At 38.0% G+C, this 21,873-nt stretch overlaps 1 protein-coding gene across 2 annotated transcripts in view; it reads right to left on the reverse strand.

Moving 5' to 3' along the window:
- The window catches only part of LOC131245466 (probable LRR receptor-like serine/threonine-protein kinase At1g53430), a 41,328-nt gene that overhangs the window by 10,008 nt on the left and 9,447 nt on the right, over positions 1-21,873 (reverse strand). The window contains exons 9-24 of one of the 2 annotated variants that reach the window (XM_058244955.1): positions 21,764-21,835; positions 21,567-21,638; positions 21,402-21,473; positions 9,829-9,900; positions 9,586-9,651; positions 9,316-9,378; positions 9,175-9,213; positions 9,012-9,064; positions 8,533-8,876; positions 6,866-7,064; positions 6,628-6,786; positions 4,374-4,492; positions 4,018-4,228; positions 3,640-3,877; positions 3,129-3,279; positions 2,003-2,377 (exon numbers count right to left, since the gene is read on the reverse strand). In XM_058244955.1, the coding sequence (XP_058100938.1) occupies positions 2,147-2,377; positions 3,129-3,279; positions 3,640-3,877; positions 4,018-4,228; positions 4,374-4,492; positions 6,628-6,786; positions 6,866-7,064; positions 8,533-8,876; positions 9,012-9,064; positions 9,175-9,213; positions 9,316-9,378; positions 9,586-9,651; positions 9,829-9,900; positions 21,402-21,473; positions 21,567-21,638; positions 21,764-21,835 (2,161 nt within the window). In that variant the 3' untranslated portion in view covers positions 2,003-2,146. Of the gene's footprint in view, positions 1-2,002; positions 2,378-3,128; positions 3,280-3,639; positions 3,878-4,017; positions 4,229-4,373; positions 4,493-6,627; positions 6,787-6,865; positions 7,065-8,532; positions 8,877-9,011; positions 9,065-9,174; positions 9,214-9,315; positions 9,379-9,585; positions 9,652-9,828; positions 9,901-21,401; positions 21,474-21,566; positions 21,639-21,763; positions 21,836-21,873 lie in introns of those variants that run through there. The other variant, XM_058244954.1, reaches the window with a different exon arrangement.

A 21,873-nucleotide genomic window follows, 5' to 3' on the forward strand; every position in this document is an offset into this window, starting at 1 on the left:
AAGTAATGCTCCTGTTTCCCTGACTGTGAGATGAACGGGACATGCCTTAGGATTGGAGCCTTCTATGAATTCTTCTTTCTCATCTCGTCTTTCCCATTCAATGTAAGCTTTTTTCAGGTATTAGGCTAGGGTTGGGCCTATACGAACATTTTGGATTGGGCTCGGGCCAAACCATTTTGGCCCATTACAGGCCAGGCCGGGTTTCAAGTTTAATTACGTTGAACAATATTATGCATTGATAAGGGACCCATTCGCAATCTTTATAAGATAAGCGTACCATAATAAAATATTAATAATAATAATAAATATTAATGTGCAAATCATGCGGAGGAGGATCCCACATCAGAGCTGCATGCGTCTAAAATAAGTATCATGCGCATGTTCTAGGCCAACACCTTTGTCTTTTCGTATCAATTCACATTATCAGCTCAAGTTAATTTGTATATGTGGTGTATCTGCCATTTTGACAGGCCTATTTCCAGGGCATCCATGAACCATGCGAGGAGCTTGGGCCCAGTGATCATATATATGGGCCTGTATTGTGGGGTCCATCTGTGGAACGGTGTTGGGTGCGTGGGTTTATAACCTCATCCGCTTCACCAACAAGCCATTGAGTGAGATTACCAAGAGCTCTTCTTTGTTGATTTTTTTTTAGGTTCAAGGAGAAATGGCTCCAACTGAACAGGAAATAGATATTGACAGGGAAACCATCTAATAGACCCTAATTTTTCATGACACATCCCCCGTCCCTCTGTCTCTCCGTTGAAAAACTTGTGGGGCTCACTATGATGTTTGTGACAAATCAACCCTGTCCGCCAGTTTTGCCACTCTCTCTCTCTCTCTCTCTCTCTCTCTCTCTCTCTTTCCAATTTCTTAAACCCCACCGTTGAAAAATTCGTGGGGCCCACCATGATGTTTTTGAGAAATCCATTCCGTCTACCAGTTTTGCCAGATCATTTTAGCCCCTAAATCAAAAAATGAGGCAGATCCAAAAATCAAGTGGGCCACACAGCAGGAACAGCAGATATTGAATGCCCATAGTTGAAACAATCATGGGACCAACATTTTGTTTTTGAGAATCCATCACATCCATCAGTTTTACGATCATTTTAAGGCGTGAACCAAAAAATAAGCAGATCCAAAGCTCAAGTGGGCCACATGGCAGGAAACAAAAGCCTACCGTTGAAACTCTCCTCTCTTATCTGATTTCATGGACCAGACAACTCACGGCCCACCTTGATGTTTGTGACAAATCCATCCTGTCCACCAATTTTGACATATCATTTGGAGGGTGAGCCAAAAAATGAAGCAAATCCAAAACTCAAGTAGGTCACATTGTAGGAAACAGGGGTTATTGAATGCCCACCATTAACACACTTGTGGGTCACAAAAGTTTTGGATCAGGTTACTATTTTAGTGTTTTCAGTTCATCCCAGAGGGAAGACCTTATGAACAGTTTGGATGGCACATAAACATTAACGGTGGACGGATCCTTATTCTTGCTCCGGTGGTAGACTCCTAGGAGTTTCAACACCCGGTCAAGGGTCAAGGGTTCGAGTATCCATAAGTGGTGAAATGTGTGTGTGCGTGTGTAAATAAATAAATAAAAATTGCCCAATTTATCTTTGAATCTGCCTCATTTTTTATTTTTTATTTTTGCTCACCACCTAAATTGATACGGCGAAACTGATGGACGATCATGTATATATAAGTTAGTTTTAAGAAAAGATGAATTACAAACCGTAAACAAAGCAAGGAAAACAGAAGAAATGCACGTCTAACCACCCATTTGGATGTCCCCAGGAATTGCAACTGTTTGTGCAGTTTCAGCAGAACTAAACCCACTTGCGTTTGGGCTGGGTGGGAAACTGGAACCACACCCAGTCCATTGCAAATCATGGAGCATCCAAACAGTCTCCTAACATAAAACAAGGTATTGGTGCTTTTTTATTTTTTAAACCTCTCATGGCATGGATCAATTTCTGCTCATATCAAAATAAATAAATAAATAAATAACGGTATTAGTTTTCTTGTTGAGGACTCTGCTTCTTCTTGTTTACTCTGGAGAGACACCGATGAATCCATCTGCGGCCCTTCCATTGAAATGCTATGAATTTGGCTGTCCAGAGAGAGCGTCTCAAAGGACTTACCTCCAACCATCACTCAATGAAGCAGGTTTCATGGTCGGGGCTTGGATGACAATCTGTCCCTCAAGAATGCTAACCACAGAAGACATAATGGGCCTGAGAGTAGGAGAAAGGTTGGTGCAAAGAAGAGCCAAGTTCAGCATTCCCAATGCCTCTTCTTTTGAGTAGTCTGATCCAAGGACTGGATCAACCAGTTCCAAGAGTCTTCCCTTCTCATGTAGGACACAAGCCTGCAATTTCCACATAGGATATATAACATTACTATCATTTGATGATTATTTTCGTTTTAGTTAAGCAGAAACCACAGAGACATTGCAGAGATGCATTTTGGTTTGTTTCACATATTCCTGTATTTCTCTTTCTTGTACTCAAGGAGTTCGCTACTAAATATACATATTTTTAAGGTTATTTCAGTCATTCATTTAACTAATTAACTTGTGTATGATTATTGGGCTAACCATGCCCCAACCTACACTATGCTTCTTATGATTGTAATCTCTAGGATGTTGCAATTTCAGAACACTGTCTAAGGACCTACCTGACAAGGTTCTCGAGCTGAGAATGACTCAACAATCGTCAAGTAATTCCGGTGTCAGCTAGTCCAGTCAAACCTATATTTGGTTTTCATTACTATTTGTTTGAGGGTATTTTCAAGGGTAACTTCAGATCTAGCCAGTGACCTAAGTGTTGCAATTACTTCATCCTAACTAGTAGATTGAGCACGTTGTTCAATCCACGTTACCCTGCTTTATCAATATACTCTTGACTCAGCTGTCATTATAGGTGATGCAACTCACTAACCCAAGCCGGTCAGTTTATAGTGAGTCAGAGGCTGAATGAACAAGTTCAAAATAGACAGTCCAGAAAATAATAATAATAATAAATAAAAATCCATGCACTTTTGTCATAATCAACAACAAAGCAATGGTTCTAATAAGATTCATGATTCATAAAAACTAAACAGCAATAGGACCAGCTTACCCAATCAAGAAGATAAACGAACTCCTCCTTCGGCATATAGTTGGTGTTGCTCTCACCGCTCACAATCTCAAGTAAAACAATCCCAAAGCTGTAAACATCCGCTTTGTCTGTCAAGTAACCCCTCATTGCATATTCTGGAGCCATATATCCTCTGAAAGTAGAAAAACAACACCATCGTAAACTAACATCAAACATAGCTATCTGATGCAAGATTACGTGCCTATTTATCACCATAAGTAATCAAAACTTGTAAAATAAGGAAATTAAATGACATATAGTGCCTTTTTTTTTAATCATATATATTTTTATGTCTCATAAAAATTTTGTTTCTTCGCTTGCTTTCACTCATATGTTTCAAAAGCAATCCTTCTGTGTGGGATTCATTAAACGAGTTATCTACCAAACATAATTGTTAAATCCTACAACGGAAAGATAAAAGAAAAAAATAAAACCCCAAAAAGCAGAAAAAGAAAAAAGAAAAAGAAAAAGAAAACAACTCGATGTTACTCACATAGTTCCGGCTATTCGAGTGCTGATATGGGTATTCTCCTCTTCATCAAGTTTAGCCAAACCAAAGTCGGATATCTTAGCATTGAGATCCTTATCAAGCAGAATATTGGTTGCCTTGATGTCTCTGTGAACAATCTTCAGCCTTGACTCTTCATGAAGATAGGCTAAACCCCTTGCTATACCCAGACCAATCTTACGCCTTGTTCGCCAATCTAGTTTCAAGCGTTGATCCTCAGGACCTAAATCGATGATCCCATTCATATTAACCATTGTGCTATAAATCATTGGTCAGGTTAAGAGGAAGTCAACAATGAAATTTTCGCAGCATGCTCATTTTCTAGCCACAAATGGAGCATATGGGATGGAAAAGAAGGGTTACCAAATAGTGCACGGGCAAGGCTATTATTTTCCATGTATTCATATATCAGCAACAACTGGTTCCCTTCAATACAGCATCCAAAAAGCTTCACAAGGTTTGGGTGCTGCAAAGCAGAGATCATGCCTATCTCATTGACAAATTCACGGTTCCCTTGCTTTGACTTGGATGAGAGCTGCTTCACTGCGATTATGGAACAATCTGGAAGAGTACCCTAGAATTGTGTAACATGCACTTTGGGGTCAGATTTCATAAAAAAAATATGAAATTGGAGAAAGGAAAAAATAAAAATCAAAAGATAACTTGAGGGCGACAAGCCGACATGAAAAATGTACAAATCAGAACTTTAAAATCAATACCTTGTAAACTGGCCCAAATCCACCTTCACCTATCTTATTTTCAGGATCAAAGTTATTGGTGGCAGATTTTATCTGTCTTAACCTGAAATAACCTGTTTGTAACTCCAGACCTTGGAGTTCTGCCAAAAGAGAAGTGTAAGTTCTGAAGATTAGACATAATCTCTATGGAGAAAGTTATTTCACTTTGTGGAAGATCTCACTGTAGGGAAAGTGTCAGAAGGCAATCATGATTGAATAAAAATTCTATCTTTCCTTCTTCATTGGCCATATTTATATTTTTCTAATGTGCTAATACATGTTTAGATATGCTTCATATTTTATAATTTTGGATGTGGATCAGGTGGTGCTGCCCACACCACCCCCAGAGTTGGTGTGGTGATGTGTTGGGCGCAGTGGGGCCACCGCAATGTATTTGTTTTATATCCATGTTGTCCATCCATTTTCCTAGTTCGTTTTAGGGAAGAACCCAAAAATGAAGCACATCTAAAGCTCAAGTGGGCTAAACTATAGGAAACAGTAGTGATTGAACACCCACCATTAAAAACTTCTTGTGGGCCACAAAAGTGTTGGATCAGGCTGATATTTGTGTTTTCCCTTCATCCAGATCGGTGTGACCTTATCGGCAGTTTGGATAGCAAATAAACGATACGATGAGCCCTAGGAAGGCTTCCACAATGGGTTTCATTATTCCCACTATTTCCTGTGTTGTGTTCCTCTTGAGCTGCATATATGCTTAATTCTTGGGTTCATATCTTAAAACGATCTGGCAAAATATATGGATGGCTTGGCTATAAAACATATATATCACGATGGGCCCTACATTATTGTCAAATATCTTCAATCTGACTGGAATAGGGTCTGTTGATGACATCAACAGACCGAGAAAATTCCGAATTTTACATTTTGCTTGCCGGACAGTTTTTGAAGCATTTTTCGGTCCCATTGAAGGTGGCTTCATTCCCATCTATAGGCCTCGATGGCTGTCGATTCTATTGAAGGTCCTATCAGCTGTGCACACGGTTTTGCGTAAGTCTGTGATTTGTTTCTTATTTCGAATGCGACACTATATATATATATATATATATATATATATATATATATATATATATATATATATATATATATAGGTGTAAATGGAATAAGGGTGAATTCCAATCGAAGGCTAAATGTTTATAGGGTTTGGGGAGGTGAAATCGAGAGTTTTCCAAGCATTGTAAGTAATTCCATCTCTTGTACTTTTTACTTTCATAGTGATCCTATGTCGCTTTGTACATTGGCTTTTTCTCACAAGAGTTTTTCCATGTAAAATTGGTGTGTGTTTGTGATTGCTTTCTTTACATTTGCATTTGCTTATGTGAGATCCAAATTCATAGTTTGCTTTCGCAAATTTCCAACACACATCACAACACCACCTAATCTGAGTCCTATAATTTTTACTCAAGTTGCTGAATTGCTCAGATAAGAAAATGAATAAAGAAAAAAAAAAATGACAATGCATTTCAACATGGTATTATTGATGAGCTGGACATCACCAGGGTGTTACAACCAATCCACTTTAAACATGGGATGCATGCAATTTTGGAAATTCCAAATTGTGGGTTTCATCGTGGACAGGGCATAGCCGGAAAGTCACAGTGGACAAAATTAACCATCTCACCCACTAAATTCTAACCATCTGATTTTGCTCACCAAAATTGGACCCTTGGACCATTTCCTTTTTAGCCATTCATTTGATGGCACCAATTGGATGGTTAGGATCACCCAATCAGTGTGATTTTCGGGCTATATTCCATCCACAATGTGGTCCATGATTTGTATCCAGATTGGTATGCACGTATGCTACATCAATACGTTGCAGCACCCAAGTGATGGCCATGTGAACAGTTTTAAAATTTTCTTTTTAATATTTCCCAAGATGTCTGAAAAAGAATGTAAAATAATATGAATGTGCTATAGTCCTAAAGAATGACATATGAGCTGAGCCAAAAGAGGCCCAAGGACCTGTTGAACAGTGACCCAAATCAAAATCCATGTAGATTAAAGAGAATGATATGGTGAGAATAGTCTGACTGAAAAAAAAATTAAAAAAAATGAAAACATGGCCCAGCAGGATCCACACATATCAAACTGAAAGAATTTATGTAAAAAACGTTATGACCTGTGGATCCTTCTGCATCATGTTATTTTTTGTCTAATGTCTCTCACCGTATCACTCCCATATTATAAACAAGCACACATTGACTCATCATCTCACCTTTGTCCACAAGGTCCTTTCCTCCTAAGCAACCCTTCATCTGAAGAAATACCAAAATTATCAGTCCAACAATAATGCAACAACCAGCTACGATGCCGACGATTGCTCCAGCAGATAGCCCACTGTCACTCCCACTGTCACCTCTATCAGGTTCAAATTCTACAAGTAGAAAAGATCAGACATCATGACAAGGAAGGCTACGAAAAGAGAAAAGACTAAACCATTTAGAATATCTTACCTGGATTCACTTCAATAGCTGAAATTAGAGGTCCATATACACCTCCCACAGGAATTGCATTGGTCCCTTTCCCAGCCCAATATAAATGGATCTCCAAAGTATTGTTGGTCACAGGAGTGGCACGAAAATTGATAATAGTTGGAATGCCAACACCACTAGCATTCTTTTCGATGTTGAAATCCTTCAATACAATCTTTCCCTGTCAGGTAGTCAAAAGTACACAGGAATATCGTATCCAAAGATTAATATACCTAGGCATAAAAAATCAAGAAAAGCTTGAAGAAAGATAAAATTAGTTATTAGATTGTAAATCTGTACAAATCTGTAGATTGGTCTTGAATAGATTCTAGGATTTATGATTAGAAATTGTGCAGCTATTCTTAGATTGGAAGCTTGCTAAAAATAATTTGGATCTTTTCTAAAAGAGGACCATTCCTCTATCAATGAAAATCATCAAGGAAATTATTCCCACTTTACATTAGTAGAAAGCCCAATAGACAAACACACATGTCTATGTGTGTGTGTGTGTGTGTGTGTATACATACATACATGCATGCCTACATACATACATACGTATATATGCACATACATAAATACATTGAGAGAGAGAGAGAGATGCATGGATGTAATGTGTGAAAAACTTATAAAAATAGAAATCATAACACCCATTTATAACTGAAAGCAATGTGATTAGAACTCTTATGAATAGGAAATTATGTAATTCATTCTACAGGACATTGGCTTACATGTGGAAAAACTCGTACAAAGATGTATAAAACTCTTAACTTGTAGGTACCAATCAGTGTTTTAAATAGCGGTAGCGTGATGCGTAACGCTCAGCCCTCTACAGCGTGTAGCGTAAATACGTAGCGTGTAGCGTAAGCTACACGATACTTCTATTTTTTAATTTAAAAATAGGACAAATATAAGAGATAGTGAAAAAAAAAAGGAAAAAAAAATATAAAAATGCCTAAAAGATGATTCATTTTATCAATTATAAGCATGTTCCAAAAAGTTATTAGTTATCATTTATCAAAAGCCAATCCACATATATAAGTCAAATCAAATAATTATCACATCAACAACTTTCTAAGCAAACCACTTTAATTAATAATGTCTAGTTGAAACCACAAGTCACAATTATGAAAAGAAATAAAAATCCCATAGGTTAAAAGTATCAAGTATAATACAAGTGTCACATTCCTCAACATTAGAAACAAAGAAAACATGGAAAAAATAATAAAAAAATAAAATAGTAAAAAAATACATTGTCGCTTACGCTACGGACGCTACGCGTTACGTAGCTGTAGCGTACGCTACGACCCCTGTAGCGTACGCTACCAGGGATTTACGCCATTTGGAATGCTACGTAGCGCTACGGCCACGCTACGCTACGTAGCGTACGCTACGGGCGCTATTTGAAACACTGGTACCAATATAGAAACAACACAGTGCAGTCCCAATATGATGACTCAAAGAAAAGTGATGATTGCTTCAAAAAGACATTTGCAAAGAAACCAATAGCAATTCTACTCCAAATCGAAGTTGACAGGATCCAATTCTTGAGAGAATTATCGACTGAAGGATCCTGTCAAGTGAACTAGGCAAAATAGAATCTAAGGACACATTAACTATGAAAGATCAAGATAATGCAGTTGACCATTCACCTGGATTGATACATCAAATATGCGCCTCCCAACACTGCTAAATGTTTCGTCATTGTTGAACATTATTTCAGAGAAATGTAATTGGACTGTATAATTTCCATTTTGTAAGCAAATCCCATAGTATTTGAGGGAGAGAGGTGACAGACGAGCTGTTCTATACAATTCTTGATTGGAAATAGATGGAGTTTTTGCAATGAACACTTTGTCGCCGCCGGTAAAGTCCCCTGTACTGCTATATGCCCATTTATCACCATAGGGGTAGAATGCAGACTCCCCATCATTATCTGTATCAGCTTCATAATCTTCCCATTTCTCACCGCCACAATTTATGGATAAGTTATAGTCTGCAAATGTACAGAATTCAGATTTATGTGCATGTACAATCAAAACATAAAGAAATTTCCCTCAGATATTTCGAGTAAGAATGATATAGCTCTATAATTTTGACAGACAAAAGACACAGTTTCTGATTTCTATACTCTGTGCTTTCGCAGCAGCGCAGGGGTAGCTCCTTCTTAAGCATGCTGGAACCCTACAAAAAAAGGTATGAATTTTTTTTCACATATTCATATATTTTCTTAGCAAAGTGATCGGAAACCCTCAGCAATCCAAAATTCAAAATAGAAGAATGCGGAAACTCACGATTTGTTCTTTATAGATGAATAGCTAGCCACAAAATTCCTGTAGGTGAACAGAGATGAACGTCCATAAAAGAGCAAAACGAAGGACCTAGTATTCTCAGAAAAGGAAAGCATACCAAGTGCGGAAAACTATCGTTCTTACAAACTTTTATCTCCGCATTCGTTTGGAGGAGGGAGCCCAGTAAAATTATTGTACGATAAGTCCCTGCAAGACAGCATCATGTAGCACCATGTTTATACCTTTTCTGGAGTGGAAATAATAATAACCCCAATAAGAGCCTGAGAGGCCTAAAGTAATCTCACAAGAGAGTTTAACAAAACATTAATATGCATGTAAAAAAAAACAATCCACCAAATATACAGATCCTATGGCCCGAGAAATGTATTTTGAGACTAACTGAGTAATACTTACAAGTTCTTGTCGCTTACTTGGACCCAAGAGGGTATGTCCCCCGTCAGCATGTTGCTAGTAAGATACCTACAACAAAAAATAATATCATGAGGTGGATTTCTAATTTGTGATTTAAAAAAATATCTCACCGAAAGCATCATTGAGAAGAGTCCAAAAACTACAGAAAAAGGAATGTCGGTTTTCCTTAAATATCTTGAAAGAGCATAGGTGAAAATATGGTAATGAATAACTATATATTCTTACACATTCTCTAGCTGCTTGAGTCCCGAAAATCCGTCTGGAATTTCTCCTGTTAATTTGTTAAAGCTAAGGTCTCTGCAAGAGCAAATTATTGTCAGAAGGCAATGATGTTTCCAGTTTCGGTATCAACGGATGTGCATCCTTAGGTTATAAAAACATCAGTTATGGAAAATATTGAATGTATCGCGTAATGTTTCATTGCTTTTGGAGACTTTTAAGTAATTGATCAAAATTTTAATGAAACTTTAAGAGAAGTTAAAAATGACATCATTACATGCTTAGAAATAATAAAAAAAAGAATTATAAAAACAAGTGCACATAATAAAGTTCCTTTATATAAGGTGCTAAACTATACCATATCTCACAAAAATGCAACTATATTAAAAACCGATTCATATAATTTATAAATCATAGAAGATGCATCGAAAAATAACAAATTAATTATTTTTAAAAATTGCAAACGTGGTAATTGAAAGTCAATTGTCAAAATTATATCTCGTGGCTAAAAGTTAACTTTACTTCCTCATTCAGATGAGATTAGTGGACATTTTTTGGGCACTGAAGAATGAAAAATATTCAATGTTCCCATTTCAACAAATAAGTGTCCGTGAGTCAAAGGGCTAAACAATCTGATTTTGGGACCATCGCTTTGTTACATTGAGTTCCACAATTTCATTGGTTTAATTTAAGTTAATATATGATACGTGTACAATCTCAGAGAGCGTGCACATCTAAATGTGGCGAGCAAGGGACTATGGTTCAGGTGGGCCATATGATATTTATGTAAAATTCACCTTGACCAATAGATGTGTCACCTTATGTTCAGCCCAAGGTTTAAGAATCAGCCTAATTCCTGATTCAGGTGGACCATATAAATGAAAACGGTGTTTGGAATAATAATCAGCCTCAAAACTGTTTCTTTTCATGTAGCCCACCTGAATCATAGGTCAACTTGATTTTTTTAGCCTTACGCCTAACATGGAATTACACATCTAATGGTTAGAGTGGATGTCACGTACACATCATTGTAGGTTTTGTAAAAAAAATAAAATTAAGGGTGTGTTCTAGGAGTTGTTATTATTATTATTATTATTATTATGTTAGCCTCTCATGAGTAAAGTGACACCTACCCTTGATCTTGATGTTGTTGTACGTGAAATCCACTCCAACCATTAGATGTATATTCTCACCTTAGGCATTGGACTAAAAAAATCAGGTGACTTAATCAAGCAGGCAAAGGAGCCAATTTGGAGAGAGACATCTACTCTTCATTTTTACAGGGATCACTGTTACATGAAATCCACTCGAACCATTATACGCCACAGCAAAATTTAGGCATAGATGAAAAAATTAGGCTCAAACATGATTCAAGTGAGCCACACCAAGAGAAATAGTTTGAAGGGTGAGTGATGCATTGTTCACTATCTAGTTGATGTAGAGCGGGTCGTGGACAGTTTCATGGCCCAGATGGACCAGAAAAAGCCCAATTGGAGATTGAGGTGATCCGGACAGTCAGAGCTTCAAGCATACGTATCTCGCAAACTGGAATGAGCTATAGGGCGTACCGTATATGATCCGGACTGTTATTGTTCACATACTACTCGGTCAACCATGTCAATCAAATCGGGACGCCACTCATAGATAGCGAGATAACGTGTATATTTTCATTAAGGACGGTCGGAAAACCATATTAGTCCTTATGGATCCAGAGGAACCACCCGAGACTTCTAAAGTGGAGGGTCGTTCTCTCTTAACCATACGAGACTTAATGGAAGAATCTAAAGAAATGGGGCAGGCCTATGCATTAATCATAAAAGGGGAAGAACTCGAGCCTACCGTCATCCCTAAGAGACTAAAGCCCTTGTTGCATGAATTTAAAGAAATTTGGCCTGATGACCTTCCCAATGGGTTGCCTCACATGTTAGATATTCAGCACCATATCGACCTTGTCCTTGGGTCAAGTTTACCCAATCGCCATCACTATCAGATGAGTCCGAAGGAGTGTGATATTCTACAAGGACAAGTAAATGAACTAATCTGTAAAGGTCTAATCTGAGAAAGCATGAGCCCATGCATTGAACCAGCCTTATTAACTCCAAAAAAAAAGGGAGTCGGCACATGTGTGTCGACTGTCGGGTGATCAATAAGATTATTATAAAATATAGGTTTCTCATGCCCCGGTTGAACGACATGTTAGATATGCTTAAGGGTGTAAAATTATTTTCTAAATTAGATTTAAGGAGCGGCTACCATTAGATTCGGGTACGGTTGGGTGATGAGTGAAAAATAGCCTTTAAAACCAATGAAGGATTGTACGAATGGATGGTCATGCCCTTCGGTCTTTCGAACGCGCCTAGTGCATTCATGAGGTTGATAAACTAACTTCTGAAGCCATTCATTAGACGGTTCATTGTGGTCTACTTTAATGACATCCCGATATACAGTCAGGACAAAGCAAGCCTTATGGAACACCTCAAGCAGGTCCTTCAAGTGCTCACTAAAAGCAAGTTGCATCTCAATTTCAAAAAGTGAAGCTTTTCGACTGATAGCATTTTTGTTTTTGGCTTTGTGGTGATGTCCATGGGCATTCGGGTGGACGACGAAAAAGTGAAAGCCATCAGGGAATGGCCGGTTCCAACAAACATCCACGATGTACGGAGTTTCCACGGATTGTCCACATAGCTAGCATCGGTTTGTGAAGAATTTTAGCACTATCATGTCACCAATCACAGATTGCATGAAAAAGGGGCTGTTTCAGTGGACCGACGAGGCTAACAAGAGCTTTGCTGAAATCAAGTATCGGTTGTTCACGACACCAGTCTTGGTTATTCCTAGTTTTGACAAGTTGTTGGAGGTTGAGTATGACGTCTCATACGTTGGAATTGGAGGGGTATTATCGCAGGAAGGCAGACCGATAGCCTTCTATAGCGAAAAGCTCAGCGAAGCCCGAAAGAAGTTGTCAACATATGAGCTTGAGCTGTACGCAATTGTTCAGTTACTGCATCATTGGTAACATTATCTGATTTAAAGAGAGTTTGTTCTGTACACTAACCATCAAGCATTAAAATTTATTAATAGTTACGCTAACGTGAATCGTGTGCATGCTAAATGGGTTTCGTTTTTACAAGAATTCACGTTCGTTCTGAAGCACAAGTTAGAATAACAGAATAAGATGGCTGATGCACTTAGTCGCTGTACATCACTACTCATTACAATTAGCAATGAGATGGTCGGCTTTGACTGTCTTAAGGAGATGTATGCTAAGGACAAAGACTTCAAGGATGCATGATTGAAGTGCCAAGAAAGTCATCCCAATGACCTACACATGTAAGATGGTTTCCTCTACAAAGTGAATCGATTATGCATTCCCCAAAGTTTTCTAAAAGAGCAGATTATTCGGGAGCTACATGGAAGTGACCTTGGTGGACACCTTGGGTGAGACAAGTTGCCAACTCTTATAGAGGAGTGGTATTACTGGCCGCAGTTAGTACATGATGTGGGAAAAGCAGTGCAACGTTGTCATGTTTGTCAGACAGTCCTTGGGATAATTTATCTATGGACTTTGTGCTTGCTCTTTCACAAACACAATCCAGCATGGATTTGGTGTTCATGGTGGTAGATCATTTCTCAAAGATGGCGCATGTTATCCCATGCAAGATGACCCTTAATACAACACATGTGGTGAACCTATTCTTCAGAGAGGTCATGCTGCTACATGGGGTTCTTAAGACTATCACTTCTGACCGTGACACGAAGTTCATTAGCCACTTTTGGCAGACTTTATGGACTCGATTTGATACACGACTTTAGTTCAGGAGTGTCTACAACCCACAAACTGATGGGCAGACCGAAGTTGTGAATTGTACGTTGAGAAACATCCTTCGATGTATTTTAGGTGAAAAACCAAAGCAGTGGGATTTGGCCTTATCTCAAGCGGAATTTATATTCAACAATATGGTGAGCCGCTCGACAGGGAAGTCCCCGTTCCAGATTATTTACGGTCGAGTGCCTCGCTACACACTTAACTTGGTCCATCTGCCCAAGCTCTCAGGCATGAGCATTACATCAGAACATATGGCAGACAAGATCGAGGGCATTCATGCAGAGGTACAAACTAAGTTACATTCTTCGAACGAATAGTATAAGGAGCAAGCCAACAAGCATCAACAACAAAAGGTGCTCCAGGTGGCTGACCACATTATGGTCCATCTACGCAAGGAGAAATTTCCAATTGGGACGTACAACAAATTGAAGGATAAAAAGATTAGACCGATACCGATTCTCCGTAAGATCAATGACAACGCTTACGTTGTTGATCTTCCGGATGACATGACAAACTCGCATACTTTCAACATCGCAGACCTGACCGAGTATCATGAACCAAAATAAGATGAGAACTAGAAGATGAGTTCTTTTGAAATAGAGGGGACTAATGTAGAGCAGGTCGTGGACAGTTTCATGGCCCAGATGGACCAGAAAAAGCCCGATCGGAGATGGAGGTGATCCAAACCGTCAGAGCTTCAAGCATATGTATCTCGTAAACCGAAATGAGCTATAGGACGTACCATATATGATTTTTGGGTAGGACGAGCTACTTTAGCCACCCAACCCCACTATGTCGGGTTGCGCACGCCGAATTTGTGAAATACCATTAGATCGATCGTTAAATCCCCGTTTTAATTTTGTTTTTACTATTTATAGTAAGTTTTAGTTTTGAGTATAACTCTTCATCCGTTGGGCTTTAGGAGTTGCGCCCAACATGAAAAGTGCGTAGAATAATTAGGAGAATAGCATGGTTGAGCCAAATAGGACACTTGCTATTTTTGGCCGAAAACCATGAGGTTTAGTGGAAATCACAACCGTCTTTACTATTTATAGTAAGTCACAATTTCTAGGAGTTTTAGTTGTAGTTTGACTCCGAAACTTCTTCCATGGCTTAGTATCTCTATTTAAATGGGTGTAAACTTGTTTATTCAATCATCAATCAATTTATGAATTTTCTAGAATATTATTTCTATTTTCTTGCTTTTTTCCTGGTGGATTCGAGAAGTCTCCGTGAGGAGGTAGTTATCCTTGAGGAAGATGATGATCGACCTCATCATGTTCATCCTTGCGTCACTAGTGTAGTCCACTAAATCACACGTAGAAGTAATTTTTGGCTCACTGATTCACTTGATGGTCGGAGTGGATTTCCATAGACATCACGTTGGGGCTCATCTTTCAAATATAATGGAAGAAAGAGATGCCACCTGGCAGCTTTTTCATTTTGAAAAGATAGGGTGCAGGCTACAGCGGCAGGACAAGTGAAAAGACAGGGTGCAAGCTACAGCGACAGGACAGTAGCTGGAGAGAGAGAGAGAGAGAGAGAGAGAGAGAGAGAGAGAGGGATGAACGTAAAAGAGGAAGGAGGAGAATGAGAAGAGGAAGAAATGAGACCCCTTTCTCTCATAGACGAATGCATTGACGCCAAAAAGGCGGGGTAGTTTTTTAGCATTTCAGATTGCCGAAGTGCAATACCAAAAATATCGGCCGATATCTCTTTGTACTGACGATATCATTGACACCAAAAGTAGGGTTGAAAGTCGGGCGGGGTTGGGTCGAGTTGGTGCTCAACCCTAGCCCAACACAAGGTTCTTATACCTCAACCCTAACCCAACCCAACCCAACCTCGGGTTGGGAATTCTCAACCCAAGCCCAACCCAAGCGGGTTCGGTCGGGTTGGATGGGTTGGTCGGGTAGATATATGCTAATATTTTCATTATTACATTAGTCTATCATATTTTCAATACAAGTTTTATTTTTTATACCTATAATTTTATTAATTATGTATGTAGTTATTTATCATAAAGAACATTTTTTCTAAACAAACAAGCTAAAATATAGGACAACTACTCCTTTAAAAGTCGTATTGTGTATCAAGCAATCTATTTGGGAGAGAGAAATCCGGTGTATCTTGTTAGCATGAGTCATCGGAAATGGCGTGGACCAATGAAACCCGACGGCATTGGAATTTCCTGTGTGTTCAACACAAACGATCCACACTCAATTATAATTAATTTATAAGGAACTTATATATTGATCGGGTTCGGGTTGGGTCGGGCAACTCGAGACCTCAACCCAAGCCCAACCCAAGTTTTATCAGGTTGGCATTTGTATGGCCCAAGCTCGAGACTAAACCCAATACATCTTGCCCAAGCCCAACCCAATGTCGGGTCGGTCACGGGTTGGTCGGGTTGAACCAGCCCAACTTTCGGCCCTAACCAAAAGGTAGGGTACTTTCTGGAGGTTTTATATCGCTGAGATGCGATATCGAAAATATGGCCGATATATCAGCCGATATTATTGATATCGCAAACATGATTCAAAACAAAACTGGGGAAAATTCTCTCTAAAATGAATTTATGAGCAACATTTTATTCCATGAATGTTCTCATGCATAGCAGGCATGCAATTGAAGGTTGTAGTATATTGTAAAGAAAATGGAATGCACAAAAGGATTTTTCTTGTCTGATTGTATAATGGATTAGCCGTTACACAAGAAGATAAACATAGAAATAAAAAGGAGCATTTTCTATGTAACCACTAGCCTAGGTTATTTCTTGAAAAATGTCCGCTTTCAAAATATGTAAAGCCAACTGCCGTTAGACATCCGGACGCCAAACAGTTCTTAAAACGTATTAATAAAAAGGCAAAACTACCCTCTATTTAGAAGGGAACTATGGCTCAGCGAGGGGTTGTCAGCGTCCGAAGCTAGTCGGGCCTGTTTGTGAGAAATTCACCTCGTCCATGAGTTTTACATCATTTTAGTGAGCCACGTAATAGAAAAGAGGGGAGATTATATACCCACGTAAAAGCTTTGTATTATGCTAATATTTTTGTTCTTTCAGTTCATCAGAGTGGGAATGACCTTTTGAACGGTTGAGCCACTTTTTAATAGTTTGGATTATATAAAATTATTATGAGCCTAAAAAGGTCTGAACGGTGAGCAATCTTTTTTAACTGTTTCAAGTAGCCCATTTGAATTTTCAGATCCTCCTGATTTTTGTCATGTCTTAATAGGAGCTGCCAAAATGGATGGACGGGTGGATTTCTCCCGAACATCACAGTGGGCTCCAGTTGCGGTAGGCTGAGCGATGGCTAAGTCATTCAAACATCACGTCAGCAGAGAGGAGTGGATTAGGTGCGCCCCGGCTACACCCAACATGGTGCGACCCTGATGACTGTAGGGCACACCTTAATTGATAAAGGTTTTGTACATCCATGCGGTCCATCCGGTTTTGCAGAACATTTTAGGGCATGGTCTCAAAAAACGAAGCATATCCAACTCTCAGGTGGACCAAAATAAAGGAAAAAGTGTTTATTGACCGTTAAAATCTTCTTGTGGGCCATGAATTTTTATTTTTATTTTTTATCTAGCTCATATTTATTTTTTCCCTTCATCCAGGTCCGTATGACCTTATCAATAGGTTAGATTGCAAATAACCATTATGATAGGCCTGGGGATTTTTTAACGGTGGGCCTCTAACCACCACTATTTCCTATGGCATGGCCCTCTTGAGTCGTGGGCCTGCTTCTTTTTTGAGCTCATGTTCTAAAATGAGCTGGTAGAATGGATGTATGGCATGGATATACACTACATGGGGGCCCACTGTCAGGGTTGCACCATGTTGAGTGAGGCAAGGTCATACCTAATTCGCTTTCTAGAAGGAGATGGGTTGTCTCGGGGTTGAAACTAGGTGGGGCAACCACCGTGTTTTTGAAAAATTCAGGATCTTTGTATATTTTTTCTAGATCATTTTAGGCTACAATCCCAAAAATGAGGTACATCTAGAACTCAAGTGAGCCACATGATAGAGACCAATAATTTGTAAGCCCATTATTAAAACATCCATGAGTTATAGAAGCTTTGGATTAGGCTAATATATTTTTTTTCATTCAATTCATCCTAGTGGGTAAACATCATGGTAGAGCCCATAAAGGTTTGAATAGTAAGTAACCCATATTCATTATTTTCGGTCACGTGTCAACTTAAATATGGGACCCCTGTTTTTTGGTCTCATATCCAAGGTGTCCCGTATCAGTATCGGTTGGTGTAACAGTAACCTCCAAAATCGATACGGATACAGGGGCGTAACGGTGATACAGGGGCGTAATGGCCCATAACGGCGCAAAACTTTTTTTTTGCCAAAAAAATATGAAAAAATATGGATTAAATCCGGAATATTCTAAGCATTCCAAATAACCATTCATTTATAAATTGGAACATGTTTATGATGGTGTAACGGTCCACTCTTTAGTGAGAAGTTGTATCGGACTGTTTGATGAATTTATGAACCAGATAACCTGAATTTGACTACAAAATTCATATATTTAATTTTCTAACTATCTACTATCAATGATAGATATATTAGAATGAATGTAATATGAAAATATCTTACATTTAGGTGTTTGCAATTATTTTTGAGGGCCAAAATTCATGCATAAATAGAAAAAAAATATAAAATGGCACCCCAAATATGTAAAATGCACATTAACATGTTCTACTATGATTAACACATCATATGGCATCATTAAAACAGCAAAAGAATCATTAAAAAATGATTTTTCGAATTTTCAAAAAAAGGGCCGAAATAAATGCGTAAATAGAAAAAAATAAAAAAAATATATAAAATGGCACCCCAAATATGTAAAATGCACATTAACATGTTCTACTATGATTAACACATCATATGGCATCATTAAAACAGCAAAAGAATCATTAAAAAATGATTTTTCGAATTTTCAAAACAAGGGCCGAAATAAATGCGTAAATAGAAAAAAAAAAAAAATATATATATATATATATAGAATGGCACCCCAAATCTGTAAAATGCATATTAACATGTTCTACTATGATTAACACATCATATGGCATCATTAAAACAGCAAAAGAATAATTAAAAAATGATTTTTCAAATTTTCAAAAAAAGGGCCAAAATAAATGCGTAAATAGAAAAAAATATAAAAAATATATAAAATGGAACCCCAAATCTGTAAAATACAGATTAACATGTTCTACTATGATTAACACATCATATGACATCATTAAAACAGCAAAAGAATAATTTAAAAATAATTTTTCGAATTTTCTAAAAAAGGGCCAAAATAAATGCGTAAATAGAAAAAAATATTTAAAAAATATAAAATGGCACCCCAAATCTGTAAAATGCACATTAACATGCTCTACTATGATTAATACATCAAATGACATGATTAAAACAGCAAAACAACCATTAAAAACTGATTTTTCGAATTTTAAAAAAAGGGGCCAAAATTCATGCGTAAATAGAAAAAAATATTAAAAAATTATTAAATGGTACCCCAAATCTGTAAAATGCACATTAACATGTTCTACTATGATTAACACATCATATGACATAATTAAAACAACAAAATATATTAAAAAAAGTATAAATAACTATTTTTGACAAATTTCTGAAAAATGGCCCACCGAGCTTTGATTCAAAAAAATCTATAATATAATGTGTTTTTCTATCAAATACCAAGCTAAGGTTGGTCGAAATTAGTAGTAGAAGGAGTTAGAAACAGTTTGGAAGCAAGAGGTTTCAAAAAAACAGCAAAAACAGGTTTAAAAAAAAAAAAGTTACCGTTTCAGGCCCGTTTCGGGCCGTTACGCCCGTTTCGGTCCTGTATCGGCCGATACGGGTATAAAAAATCGAATCGGCCGTTTCGGCCCCGAAACGGTTACGTATCGGCCGATACGGCCGATACGTAATCGATTCGGCATACCATGCTCATATCTATTATATCCTCTCTTTTTTTTTGGTCATTCCTAGAGGATATATAGTATGCGGAAAGATCTTCAAAGATATTTGGAACACTTTTTACAGAAGTATAGCTCATGCTGAGCTGGATAGTATACACCATCTGAATACAAGGCGCGACTAAGAAGTTCAAGGGGACAGAAAGCGGTCGAAAGAAGAAGAATGGTTAGAAGAATACAAAGAGGTAAAAGGATTTGAAAGACTAACGTGGCAACGATTCAACTATCATAACTGTTGAAATAAAGAATAGAAATGGATGCAGAGTATTTACATAACAGAGATTCTTATAAATTGAAGGAAAAATCGACATAACAAAACGTCTCATACTAACTAAACAAACCAATCAACTGACCTTCCCTTATTATATCTTTAGCTTTATCTTAGGAGTAGTGATAATCTTTAGTGATAATATTTAGCTGCAATCCAAGTCTACGCTCATACAATAAACTATTTTAGGTTCCAATACAAACTTTTTTAATTTCAAAAAGGCATTTTGCGATTGCTCCTTACAACGATTGTGAGTATTTCCTTCGTGTTTGGCAAATCTGCTAGTTAAGAAGTCCTTTGGTACAAAAGTCAAAGTAGAACCACCCCATTCGAATCGTATCATAACAATCTTGTGTAGTGGCTGAATAGGCGACTGATTTTCTCAAGTCTCATCTATATACACATTAAACGTATCTGCCTATCTCCGCAGTCTGGGTCAAAGTTGTTCGGTTTGAATCGAGCCGCACAATCATGTGGAGGCATACCCGCACACACCACACCTAACCCAAAAAATACAAAAACCGAGAGGCAACATTGTCTTAACAGGAGCTACCAAACCCGATAGATGGGGGTGGATTTTGACAAACATTATTGTAGGACCACCGCAATTGGTCATCCAAGCCTCAAGTTGTAACTGCAAAGAGAGATGGGTTGTGCGTACCCAGGTCTTAGGTGGGGCCACTATGGTGTCCTAGAAAAATTCCCGCTGCCCATTCATTTTGCAGATCATTTTATGTCATGACCCAAAAAATGAGGCAGTTCCAACGCTCAAGTGGACTGCACAAGTTAGAACCATTTAATGGTTTAGAGATTGCCCACCATTGAAACCTTCATAGAGCCACCTGCAATTTAGATCTCACTCATTTTCTGGCCCTTGGCCCAAAAAGAGATGCAAAAATGGATGGACTGCGTAGATTACACACACAAGGTTGGTCCCCTCAAATTTTCTACGCGCCCACACCCTTAAAATGGGATAAAACGGACAAATTCCGCATTTAAACAACTTAACAGAACATTTCAATCATTAAGAGTTGTTGAGGTAAAACAGTCGGTTTTTTCACCCAATTCGCAAACATGAGGCGTTTTGCTTGAAATATTTTGAAAGCATATGTTTTTTTTTAAATAAAAAAAAAAAAATTTAAATATCTTAAAATACAGCCGTTACATTAGGAAAAAAAAAAAAATTAAATAAAAATCAAAATCAAAATCAAAAGGGAAAGTCCAAATCACTATGAATTTGGCGATCAATCACTTCAGTTTTGCACTTCTCTTCCTGATTTAATTTCTTTCAAACCATGAAATAGTTGGCTGGACAGAGGTCGTGATTTGCATGTCAAATCAAGAAGCTGAATCTTCAATTTCATTTTATGTTTTCATCAAAATTTAAGAATGTTGTGCACCTAACAATGCCTAGTCAGCACTCAATGGCACGGCAAAATAAATATATAAAGGCCATGTGTAAAAGCTTCGTCCAAAGTAACTTACAGGGTTTTCAGGTCTGTCATGTCCTTAATATAATCTGGGATTTTGCCAGAAATCAAGCAATTTCTTAGTACCCTGCAGAACACGACCAAGACAGACACTTGATGAGCAAAAGAAGCAACAAACATTTATATATTTACCCGTCAGGGTTATGTCCATTCAACTCACAATATCTGCATTTTGGTCATATCCCCCAAGGCAGGGAAAGGCATGCTCGGTCCACTCAAATCAGATATCCTCCTGAAAATAAAAATATATTGGATTCAATAAAGTAATTCATATCATACTACTTCCAAGTTTAGGTATAAATCCAAGGAAATTCAAGTAATAAAGCAGCAAGAAAAGAACATGGAATGCGCCCTCACAGTTCAGTTAGATTCGTCAAGAGAGAGATGTTAGAAGGAATAGGTCCCATCATAGACGTGCCTTGCATGTCCCTGCAGAGGTTCAGAATGATAGTTCATGTGTATGTTCT

Source organism: Magnolia sinica, chromosome 5 (assembly GCF_029962835.1).
Source record: "Magnolia sinica isolate HGM2019 chromosome 5, MsV1, whole genome shotgun sequence".
Taxonomy (NCBI): Eukaryota; Viridiplantae; Streptophyta; class Magnoliopsida; order Magnoliales; family Magnoliaceae; genus Magnolia; species Magnolia sinica.